The sequence below is a fragment of the Opisthocomus hoazin genome, chromosome 4 (assembly GCF_030867145.1).
Source record: "Opisthocomus hoazin isolate bOpiHoa1 chromosome 4, bOpiHoa1.hap1, whole genome shotgun sequence".
NCBI lineage: Eukaryota > Metazoa > Chordata > Aves > Opisthocomiformes > Opisthocomidae > Opisthocomus > Opisthocomus hoazin.
The window spans coordinates 1604742-1616747 of record NC_134417.1 but is presented as its reverse complement, the minus strand read 5'-3'; the positions used below and the strand labels follow the sequence as shown (position 1 = coordinate 1616747).

The 12006-nt window shown below is 48.3% G+C and overlaps 1 protein-coding gene across 5 annotated transcripts in view; it reads right to left on the bottom strand.

Moving 5' to 3' along the window:
- LOC104327438 (glypican-5) overlaps nucleotides 1–12006 on the bottom strand; it is a 363470-nt gene that overhangs the window by 244631 nt on the left and 106833 nt on the right. For 4 of the 5 annotated variants that reach the window (XR_012763606.1, XR_012763607.1, XR_012763608.1 and 1 more), the window contains exons 4-6: nucleotides 9150–9280; nucleotides 4260–4319; nucleotides 2355–2480 (exon numbers count right to left, since the gene is read on the bottom strand). Coding sequence is in view for 2 of the 5 variants with exons in the window: in XM_075417551.1 (XP_075273666.1) it covers nucleotides 2355–2480; nucleotides 4260–4319; nucleotides 9150–9280 (317 nt within the window). In the remaining 3 variants the exon portion in view is untranslated. The remainder of the gene's footprint in view (nucleotides 1–2354; nucleotides 2481–4259; nucleotides 4320–9149; nucleotides 9281–12006) is intronic. The other variant, XM_075417552.1, reaches the window with a different exon arrangement.

Below are 12006 nucleotides of genomic sequence, written 5' to 3'. Positions count from 1 at the left end.
AGTTTGTTTTTCCTAAAGAGCTCGAATGCCAATTAGCATGCATGAACATCGCTCAGCTTTCCAACAGCACGATGAAATGCCAGCAGCGTCGAGGAAAGGGGAACGGCAGCTTTGGCCAGTCCTGCAGCCTGAGTAACCTTCACTCGGGTTCACAAGAGATCCACGACGTTAGCTGGGGAGACCTCTTTTCCGATACGAGTCAAGGATCAGACTATTCTGAGTTCAGAGCTGTTTACTACTGCTGATATTTAATCCTCTGGTCTCCTGGGAAAGGAGAAAGAGCAGAGAGCAGCGCATCGCCAGGCACCCCCAGGAGAGGTTTGTGTCTGCTGCGGGGCGAACCGGTGACAAGCCCAGGCACCACGTCGGTGCTGCCGCGGAGCACTGCCGGCTGCCTGGAAAGCCTCCTCCACGCTGCGACAGAGCTGACAGACCCATCCATACTGCTGCCTGATTAAAGACATGGATTTAGCCCTTTGTCTTCCAATTTGCCCATTTAATACAGGCAAATAATACAATATATTGGGGGGGGGGGGGTGGTTTGCTGATGTCATCGTTGGGGTGTAGGGTTGGGTTTTTTCCCTTTAGCTTTGCTTCTTCATTCAAAACATGCGGAGTCTCATTTTACCTGCTGCACTTCCCAGCTTTCTACTCTTTTCAAACCTGAAACTTTTCCATGTCTCAAGCTCTGGGGAAGTTCCAGACTGGCAAAGGAAAAACACAACAGCTTTCACTTTCATGCCTTTCTAAAACGTGTACATCAGCAATTTAAGGCTTTTTTTTAAAAAAACATAAGATAAAAATTAAACCGAAATTTTGACTTAATTTTCTGTTCAGAGAGTTGATATAGAAAACTTTTGTCTTGTTTTTGTTTTGCCCAGCAAGCTGTTTGCTTTAAAAGTTAACCGTGTATTCAGCAACACGTTAACAGCAAAAGGGACTCTGAAGTGGACAAATTGATCGGAAATACTGGTATTCTCCCCGTTTCCTCTCCATTACTTTTACCATGAAAAAGTCAGTCAGTATTGCAGTCACTGTACAATAATGTTTAGAATACCGCTTTGTTGCCAAAATATTCTTCTACAATTCATTTGTAATGCAAATATACCTTGAAATATTAAACTTTATCTTCGAATGTGTTAGACATGTATTTATCTCTGAGTATCTCCGATGTAATTAAGCTGAAGTTATTTACACACAAGAAATCCCAGCAGAGCTGTGGGGGAGTCAGAACTCCCTTCGGAGGGACACCCTATAGTTGTAACCTCTCTCTCTGTTCCACACTGGAATTATTCCACAGTTTCCTACAACACAATTTTCAATCATGAAAACGCTTTAAAGCAATAGAACAGAATGCTAGAACTTCATCTTTTCACACTGCTACAGACAACAAAATACCCTTCACACCGAGCAAGCCAACACAATCCCACAGAACGGCTCTGTTTCGATAAAAGACATTTTTGGAAAACATTCACTGGCACGCTTCAACCGGCTCCCACCGCAAAAGCTGATGCACGCTTTGACAGTCGTAGTAACAGATACAGTTCTATTCCGAGTACCTCTTTCTCCTCAGGGCAATGCTGCCTCATATGTTATACAGAGTAAGAGAAATGACAGCAAAAAGTTTAGCTCATGGGGAGCGCGTGTTTTCCAGTTTGGATTCGAAAGGGTGATGGGAAAGACTGATAAAATACAGAAGGGAAAAAATTCAGCTGACAAACTAGAAAGGTCTTTTCACCCTACTGAGCTTCCAGCTGCTCCATCCACAGGGAATAGTGCAGTTATCAACTTACTTTGCAAGAATTCCTGCAGAACGTGCTCTGGTGAGGATACTCCACAACCAGTCGATACTCAAAGTGCCACATCAGAAACTGAGACGAAATGCCAGGGGAATCCTTTAAGAACCACAAAGGTCTGGTCACCCTGTTCCTCTGACACCTCTGCAGGAAGAGCTCCATGTTCTCTAATTACAGCCAAACACGACACTCGGCTCCGCACTAACGAGCTTACGAACAGCAGACTGGAAGGGACCGGCGCTGGGTCACGGAGGTACTGCTGGCTAACGGAGCTTGAGAGGGCGCGATCTCTCCACAAAGAACGGTCTCGCTACAGAGAGCGAAAGGGACTCTTCAAAGCAGCCCTTCAAGCAAGCGTTCCACTATATTTGATACAGACACCTAAAACTCAGCATTTACAACCTTTTATTTTAGCAAAACCCTTGCTCAATTAAGCATCAAGTTCACTATGAAGGAGAAACAGGATAACAAAGTCATCTCAGAAAGCTTCTGAACCACCAGAAGGACGCGAAGTCACCTTTTTCACTGTTCAGGGAAAACTTTTACTCGTAACTTTACCTTTCCACGACGTCCTCCCCGTTCCAGCAGGTCGAGCTGTCTCTCATCACCAGGTCCCCATCGCACAGCCGCTCTGCTATAGAGGCATAAAAGGTTCGGGATCGCTTCATGTAACTGATGAACTCTCTGTAACGTAGGAAGAACACGTTTAGCAACACAACAGTCAGCTTGTGGTTTAAGCCCCCAGCACCTTAACTCTCCACAAGACTAAAAGTTTAGAACCTGTACAGAAACTAAGTCACCTAAGTTGATTAATTTTTATTTCTACTCCTATGTATCACCCAGTCTTACCTAGTCCAGTGTCCATACACACAATTACACACACAGGGTGGTTTTAACAAAATACGTTACCATATCCCAAATAATAACAAAACACGTTAACAAAATCTGAAATAAGTCTACACCTACTGTCTCTCTATAAACAGATTAAAAAATCATGAGAGAACATCATCATTAAAGGAGCATGCTTTTTCCTCTGTTACTGGAAGTGAATATTTCTGTTGCCTGCACATGTGAGATTAATTAAGCACATCATCAGCAACCCCTGGGTGGAAAAGGCTTCCCAAAGCCAGCATCCCATCACAAGACCTGCCATCTGCTCTGAGTACCCACCACGTGCAGCCACAGCACAGAAAGCCATCTCCTTGAGACGTGGTGGGGCCAACTCCCCCCACCACCACCGCCCATGCCGCACTCTCACTGAACGAGGTTTCTCTCCCATCAGGTCTGGCACCTCACCAGGGAAGGTGCCAACACTCCCGGGCAGTATGAACAGCCCGTTTCTGATCGTGTGTGTATGGAAAACTGCCACGTGGGCAGACCGCTGCCTCTTTTATAATCTGATTTTACCTAAACACCCGGCTGAGGTAGCCATAAACTGTAACAAAACAAGTGTTAATTCAGCGCCCAGCTGAGAGTCTTTGAGAATGCGAAATTCCCCCATCTCTTTAGAGAACCCTCTCAGCTCCAGAAGCTCCTCTTCGGTGTAAGATGGTAAAGATCCTGAGAGCAAGACGCGGGACCCAGACCTGAGCTGGAGCTGTCGCAGAGCTCCCTGCTTGTCTCAGTCCCCCAGCAGCCCACTGGGAAGGCCACAGGACCCGTGCTGGCTGATGCTGTGTCTGCCTGGCAGGCTGTAAGGGGACACGGCACTGGAGGGGTGCCCAGGGAGACGGGCCGAAGGAGCTCGGCACTAAACCAGTTCGGATTTATTATTCTCCTGGGAGCAACGGGTACTTTAGACAATACCAAAGGCCGCTGCTAGGTATCCACCCCTACGAGGTTTGGCAGCGGTCATCCCGTGGTCCCAAGGAGCTAACTTTCCTAGCCATGCAGGAAAGCTGTTATTTTAAGCAAAGAAAAAAGCAGAAATTTGGGGGCTACGATGGCGGAATCGGCATTTCCACCTCCTGACCACCAGCTTCTGAACGTGAGCTCTAGGTATTTCCACAGCAAAGCCGGGCCCCGACAGCAGGCCACCAGCTGACAGAACAGTTCTGCCAGGCTGATGCAGATGCTGAGGATTTTACGGGTTCCAAAGAGACATTTTCTTTGAAGGAGGAAACGAGCACCCTGCTGAAAGCCTACAGCTTGTCTTACTGGGCTCACCCCAAGAGGCCGAAACTCCTGAGCGTTTGCAGCAGAGTGGGGCTCTGACAGCCCAAAGCAGCACCTCAGCCAACGCAGAATTCTGTGTCAAGCTCTTAACCTTAACGAGTGAAAACATTTACTTTTCATCAGTGTAAAACTAAGCACACTGGCGTAGAAAACGTGCAGTTTCCCAGCGCCCCTAAGAGCAGTAATCGAAAGTACGCCGACTCCCAGGCACAGCTGAAACAGCAGCTCACAACGGAGACGAGCTCAGCGCAGAGACAACACAGAATGTCACCTGGTTTTCGTTCTTACCGAGAGATTTTTTTCAAACTTCTTGATTTGTCATTCTTTGAAGCTTTCAGAGGCAGAGAACTGGAATAGGCCGGGAGAATAAGCATCAACCGGGAGAGGTTGGGGAGTAGGGGAGAAGCAGGAATTCAGGCAAATGAGGAAAAGAAATGAGAAACAAAAGAGAAAAGTAAAAATCATTTGAAAGAAAGGTCATCAAGCACATGCACAGGTTAATACAAGACAACAAATAAGGAGGAAAACTGTCATGAGATTTATCCAAAGCATACATGCAATTAACAATGTCAATGCAATACTGAAAAAATACAACTGAGGTTGCTTCTCCAATCATTTTCAAATAAGAGCACAATTACAAATGGAGCACACAGCCAAAAGCTGAAAATAAATTCAGTGGTACATAAATTAACTATAACTGACACCAAATGGAAGAACTGTAAATATACAAAGCTATGCAAGAAAACAATGGTAAATGCTTTACAATGAGCACCATGGGCAGGGGGGTATGAACGAGTGGCATTCACGTTCTGGCACAACGAGCAGTTTGCTGTCTGTTAATAAACAAGGTAAATGGATTTTTTTGCTGTTCAGTTCTAGTCAGATTGCACCACTGGAAAAAAAAAACCCCAACTCTGCAAAACAGGAGACAGGCTCTAAGGTTACACTGGAGGCAGAACTGTGGGAATGACCCTGGTAGCTCTTCAGTGCATCCTGTGGCCCTGATATCCTGAGGGCCCTTAATTAACACCGACCACTGCATGTAACATTAACATCACGCTGCAGTTTTCCCCTCGTGTGACTCGATACCCCATCCCGCTCCTTCTCACACCCATACTCTCCTGTGCTCGGTGACACTGGCCGCTCCAGCTAACCCCCCCGGCAGGAGCAAGCACGGCCCTGGGCAGCCCGCAGACCCCCGGACGCCGGCGGCTCGGCCGTCGTACCCTCGGGGAGCTACCGGCAGGGCTGGCTGCGGGAGGGGACCGACCTGCACCGGGCGAGTGCCACCCGCCATCACCAAAGCGCTGCGTCCAACCAGCCAGGCCAAAAAGGGAAGGAGAATTTGTAACAGGGAAAATGTGGACACGCTGAAACTTCTGCTGTGGCCATCGAGTCCAAAACGTTTGACTCATTTCTGCAGAAAGTTGATTTGTATCTGGCATTAATAATGTGTTTTGCACTAGCATTTTAACACTCAAATTTTAATAAAATCATGTGATGCCTGACCCAGTTGATAATTTTATTTAAAATAGATGCCACAGACTTCAAACCTTCCCAAAGAAACTTGAAATTGTTTATTTTAAGAGGTATAAAAGATTTGTAAGTTCACAGTATAACACTCCAACAAAATATCATTTCAAAGCCTACTCCACTTAGGGACTTAACATCACGTTATAGCTCTGTGTTAAACATAACAGATTTTTATACAGAGATCTGTGACCAGTCCGTATTTCGTGGTTTGAAACACCACCTGCAGCAGACGTGCCAAGGGGCAGGTACTCCGCTCTGCCGGGAGCCTGGACCCGGACCGGAACAGGACTTAGTGCTGACCTCAGCCGCAGCGTTCCAGCTTACTGCCTGCGACCCCGTCCACGCCGCGCGCAGTCCCTGCGCCATCGCACGCCTTCCATTTTCTTGTCATCTCTACTCAATGTTACAGTAACCTCCACATTAAAAAACAACTACAGCGGCAATCCTGCCAGTCTCAGTTAATCCCTGAATCCGATTGCGCAACTCAAAAAAATTAGTAATCAAATCTATACTTTTCAGCTTGATGAGAGGAATAGGTTTCCTACACGATCACAGAAGATTTATTCACATTTCAGCTTCTTCCACTATTGTCCCTGACAGTTTGCACTGCACAACAAAAATTATGCAGGAATGGAATGCAGGGGAAAACAGAGAAAGATGGGAAATCTCCCGGGAACCCTTGAGAGTAAGAGGAGCAGAGAAGGGTGCAGCTACCACAAAAGAGGACCCAGTAGCTCTGTGAACACGGGAACCATGCAGAAGAGCCAGGCTCAAAACCCACAGGCCCCGAAGGCAGCCCAGGCAGGCAGAGAGACGCCGTCTGAGCAGCCCCACTGCTCCACCGCACGAGCGGCCGCTGCTCTGCCCAGCAGCTCAAACCAGAGGTTCTCAAACGCTCTGGAAAAGGAGCTTGGGCCTCTAACTGGCCTGTAAAAGATGCCACACCTCTAGAGCAGACGTACGTATGCAGGTCCCAGCTGCTGGGAGTCAGGTGTTGAAGGGCATCTCTAAGAAGGTGCTACAGAAAAGAGGAGAGGCTGCTTCACTATGGCTTCCCTACAGAATCCCAGCATGGCAGGGGTTGGCAGGGCCCTCTGTGGGTCACCCAGCCCAACCCCCTGCCCAAGCAGGGTCACCCAGAGCAGGCTGCACAGCACCGCGTCCAGGCGGGGCTGGAATATCTCCAGAGAAGGAGACTCCACAGCCTCCCTGGGCAGCCTGGGCCAGGGCTCCGTCACCCTCAGAGGGAAGAAGTTCTTCCTCATGTTCAGCTGGAGCTTCCTCTGCTTCAGTTTGTGCCCATTGCCCCTTGTCCTGTCGCTGGGCACCACTGAACAGAGTCTATTGACATGCTAACCAGACTGGGCCTTCTCTCTGAGCTTGGGAATATTCAGACACATTAAGGGAACGAGCCATTGCGTTTCTGCTTACTTGAGGAGCACTGGCTCGCTCCTTTCCTTTTTCTTTCCTTATTCTACAAGGCAGGAGTCGTGTTCCACACCGCCCCTGAGGTAAGGGTCATCTGGAGGGACGCCTGCTACGCAGACCACCAGACTCGGTCGCGCCGATTCCCGGGGCGAACTCGTCCCCACGCTGACAGACAGCTGCCAGTACCGCTCTTCAGTTCTTCCACGGCCAGAAGGAAGGGTGCCCACAGAGATTCCCCTAATGACCCTCCTAACCCAGATCCCCTGCAGCAGCTGTCTGTCGCTCTCAGTGCATTTTACACAGCCCGCTGCAGGAATCGTTTCACCCATCCATTATAAAATTTTATTAGCTAAAATTGCTTTTTATTGATATCCTATGTGATTAATTGACTGATGCTGAAGGCCACCGGGGTGCTGCCAATCACCGCGTACGTCACTCGCCTTACTGCTGCACAGTCGTTTGCGAGCAGCGCAGTGCGAGCTCCGTGCCGTGTGCTTTGTAGGAATTTGTGGAAAACTTAAAAAATATTCTCCACTTCTTGCTAATTGCGGCACGGCTCCACCATTCATTTTTGGTGCACAGGCTCTCCACAATACCCATCAACGCTGTATTTCAGCAATGTTTTATGCTCATTATTGTAAGGATGGCCTTAGTTTAGATTTGTTTGATAAACTAATTTTTCAGTGTAGTTTTGGGAAACTGTCTAAATCACAGTAGATTAGTTTTAGTACATTTTCTTTTCTGTCTACAGGTCTCACATTTTAAAATGTCAATATCCAAATAATTCTAGGTGGCTGGGAAGGGGAGGGAGCAGATCCTCAGGTGAGGAAGAACCGCTGTCGTGCCATTAAAGACAGCAAACTGCATCTGTTTGAGCAGAGCTAACCTGCCAACAGGTTGGTAATTCTGCCTTTTTGGTTGCCAGCATGCAAGTCCCAGTGAAGTCAATGAGTTCTACAGAAGATGGCCCACGGCTCTGTTTTTAAAAGCATATTTCATTAGTTGTACTACAACTGTTCTTTGGGTTATTACTGCTGAATTTATTAATTTCCTTAATGCTCTTCTCTCTGATTTGCATGGTAAAAAATGATTAGCTCCAAGCATTAGCACAAACTGTTGTGTTTTGGTTTTAAACTACAAAGGGATAAAAATATTGCTACCGCTCAAAAAAACTTAGCTTGCTGCTATTGCGTTTATCTTTTAAAGCTGCACTTGTTTCATTCATGCAAGCTTAGATAAGAATTAACATCGAAATGGGTAAAAATCCATCTCATCTTTACAACTCAAAACTGAGGAGCCAGGCTATGGAGATTCCACCATCGCTGCCTGTCACCCAGCTATCCAATACACAGATACAGACGGACCCCCGGGCAAGATCAGACACCGCTCTCAGATCCAGGCGTGAGCCCGGCTCGCTTCGCTGAGGCTGTTCCAGCTTAATCCCGGTGTTACAGGGAACACCACGCTAGCCAGAAATACACCACTGTGATTTTATGGTCAGTTAGCTCTGACATCTACTCACGAGTGGGACTGCAAAGACATCCTTTCCTCTCCTCTTACAATTTACAGAAAGCCACTCCAGCAGCTACGTGAGGGAAAGCGAAGGGAAGACCAGGAGCCCAGGGAGCAGGGACACTCCTGCCAGGGGCCGTAATTCCGCTGCCTGGTGTCGCAGCTGGAGAACAGCAGCCAAGGAGGACACAACCAGCCTAAGCGTAAATGCTTCTGCTCTTGCTCGGTTACGTCGGAAATCGAGGAGGCTGCAGGGGCTCCTACTGCTCCTCCTGGGAATGGAGGGACTGAGCTGGCATCAGAGCACCGAGTCTTCCCTTTGCGCCCCTTGCTCCTTCCCACCTCTGCCCCTGGATAAGCCCAAGTCCTTAAAGACCCGGGCAAAGTGTATTTTAAGTAATTCAGACTCCACTGTGGAAATTCCTCAGACTTTGTCGAGGAAAAGCTTTCATAATTTTCACTAGAAGTTTCTAGAAACAACAAACACTTTGGTGCTAAGTAAACGACATCAAGTCTGGCCCGTAGAAGGCTTTTCTTGGAGACCCGCAATGCAATGCCACGAGCACATCGGTGTCACTACCTGCGCCGGAGAGCACAGACAGGGGGACAGAACTGTGACTGGCTTAAACGCTATGGGGCACGGAACCATTAACAGAAAGGGTGAGGCAGAGAGTTTATTTCAAAGCAGCTGCTGCTTTCAGTTACCTTCTTTTACTGTTCAGACTAGCGTGAGCCACCACGAATCTCTGGGCTTCGGTCACCTCCTTCGCTGGCACTACGCTGGCTGACGACAGGTTCCCTTCTTGTCGTTTGGGCTGTCCACACACTTTATCAACCTGTACGAAAAAAAGGGAAAGGAAAAGCGAGTTGGAATGGAGAAACTGATTGACAATTGCCCAAAGGCCAGCTTGTTCCTGGCGGTCGGCGTCTACTGCAAGAGCAGGTGCCTGGGGAGGGAAAGCACAGACCCTTCTTCGCAGGCCCCTGCAGGAGCACGGCCAGACGAAGCGGCGGAGCAAGCAGCGCTGCTGCCAGAACACCAGCGGTCATGGATTTGTCAGAGGACACCTGGACCACGGCATACCTGGAAACAGGTTGAAATAGCGACTGACAGAAGCGTTGCCAAACCAGACTTCTGTTTGGAAACATGCCTGCAGCTCGTAGGTCCGCAGTTTGGTGGAACGCCTGCCCTGTCTACAGAGAGCAGAGTCCATCTGGTGCTGGAAGCGGCTTGCAGTCAAGGCAACAACCGAGTCTTCTAGCCTTTAACCAGACAACGTTCCCTTAAAACAAGGAAACTTGTAAAAGAAGTCCACATCAACCAATCTCTGCCAGTAAAGTCTTTTCTTGGACAAAACAGAATGAAAAGAGAATCTCCAGCCCTGGGAATCATCAGTGCCTCGGAACACCAACACCGCTCAGCCATTCGTCCTCACTGCCCTTCCCGAAGCCTCTCGCAGGGGACCAGGAGAAAGCAAGCTTGCGTTTATCCTTCTTCCACTGCGGCTCTGACACTGCTCCTCCATCCTGCCACATTTATCTGCTGTAAGAGCTTTAAGTGACAACAGCAAGACAAAGCTCTTCCCTTTCTAATCCACAAATAAGTCACCTGTAATGTCTTCCCCTACACTTCAACCCCCAAGCAAACACAAAAAGACAACAAAGGAAATCCTGCGGTGGGCACGGTACTACCAGAGACCTCCATCACGGAGAATCCATCCGAGCACTGATTTGGTCTCCCTTCAGTTTTCCATGATAACCGGGGTGACACGGATTCTTGCTGGTCTGGGCATTTTACTGCACCTTTAAAGCCCCGAGTCACCACCGCCCATCTGCTGAATACGTCAGACCATGGACGACTTCAAATCATTTCCTCTGCCCCTTTGCACCACCGTGTTGTACACGTCAGCACAAGTACATGACAGTCTTCTCTATCTTGGCTCATTTCCTCCAGGAAGACTACTGCTGGGCAAAGTTAGGACATTTTCCTCTGAAAAAATAGTCCAGCCAAACATGAAAAGTCGGAAGCTGCATAGGCAGGACAGTTACCATCAGCTCCAGGTGTCTGAGTTGTGGCCTGGCCAGCACGACATGCTGTGAGGAACCCAGAAGTGCAGTTTGAACTGCAGGAGGCCGTGCTGGACTAACCCGGACACGGCGCGGGAGCCTTGCTCTGCTCACCCCAGGCGCTGGGTACCCTGCTCCAGGCTCACCAGGGACCAGTGCAACGCCGCTTCAACACACGCCCTTGGGAAACAAAATACTCTGCTTCAGTCCCTTCTCAACTTCCGAAAAGAAAGCCAACCACACTCAAGGCAAAATGAAAATATAAGCCAGAAATGCCTTTTGATCTGAAGCCTCTGGAGCTGGACTGAGGGTCGAACACATGGTCCTGCACAGGTTTCCCAGGTCTCCAACAGCATGCAGACCCAAACTCCAGGCAGAGCTTTCTGCAAAACCCATCATGCCACCGAAGTTCATGTCTTCAAATTACACACATCCCAGATATGGTCACTATGGATTTGAGCGAGCTTTAATCAGCTGACACCAGAGCAGTGCGGGAAAGCAACGTGGTTCTCCTGCACATCAGTGGTGGAGAACTCCAAGGTTCTGGCTTTTCCTGTGAGAAGTTTCAAAGAGATTGAGAGTCATCATTTTTGTTGTGAACCAATAGTTTCAGCATCCAAACGAAAATACTCACTTTGTTTTGATTTGTGTTTTTGATACCACAGAAATAAAATGACTCTTCAAATTGCAGAAGTTTCAATACTTTCTAAGCCAAACCTCAACTTTAGGGTTTCTTTATAACCAGTAATAACAGTTTCCTGCATATCAAACAAAACCACAGTATTTTAAGGAAAAAATATCTCTCTGTGGAAAATTTTAAACAGTTCTACACCCTTAAAAGGAAAGTAACTTGTGAAATGAAAGGGCAAATCACATTCACACTTACTGTCACGCAGACCTCGCAGTGCCTCTCTTCTCATTGGCATGCTCAGAAACACTAGCAATGCTCCACAGCTTAAACTCCTGCACTGACTTTTCAATCAGAAGTGAGATTAACAAAATGGACGATATGATAACGATGCATTATTTGTAATAACAGCACCTCTTCAATGTCTCCGCTGAGATCTGGACTGTGTTTTACCAGGAAGACAAAAAATAGCACGAGGCTGTCCCTGTTAAAACAGCACTTGATGCTTAATGGAGCACAAAGTGACGGGAAAGCGGCGCGAAGCGGCTTCGCCGGGCTCAGAGCAGCGCAGCCCACCAGCCCCCTCGGCCCGAGGGTCCGACCGACGGCTGCACCCCACCACCGCTCCCGCAGCGCACGTCGCTGCTCCGCAATCTCCTGCCACGGAGGCGGGAGCACCCCGCGCCGGGGACGCACGGACCACGCTCCCTCCCAGGAGACGTCTCCCTGGCTCTGGAGTCAGCCCCGCTTGGCATGCCTGTTTCACACTTTGGATGACTTATAGGAAAACTTGATTTTTTTTTTTTTTTTTTTTTCCCCAATGTGGACCAGTTTTGACATCTCATTGAAATGTGTGTTTTTCTGAAA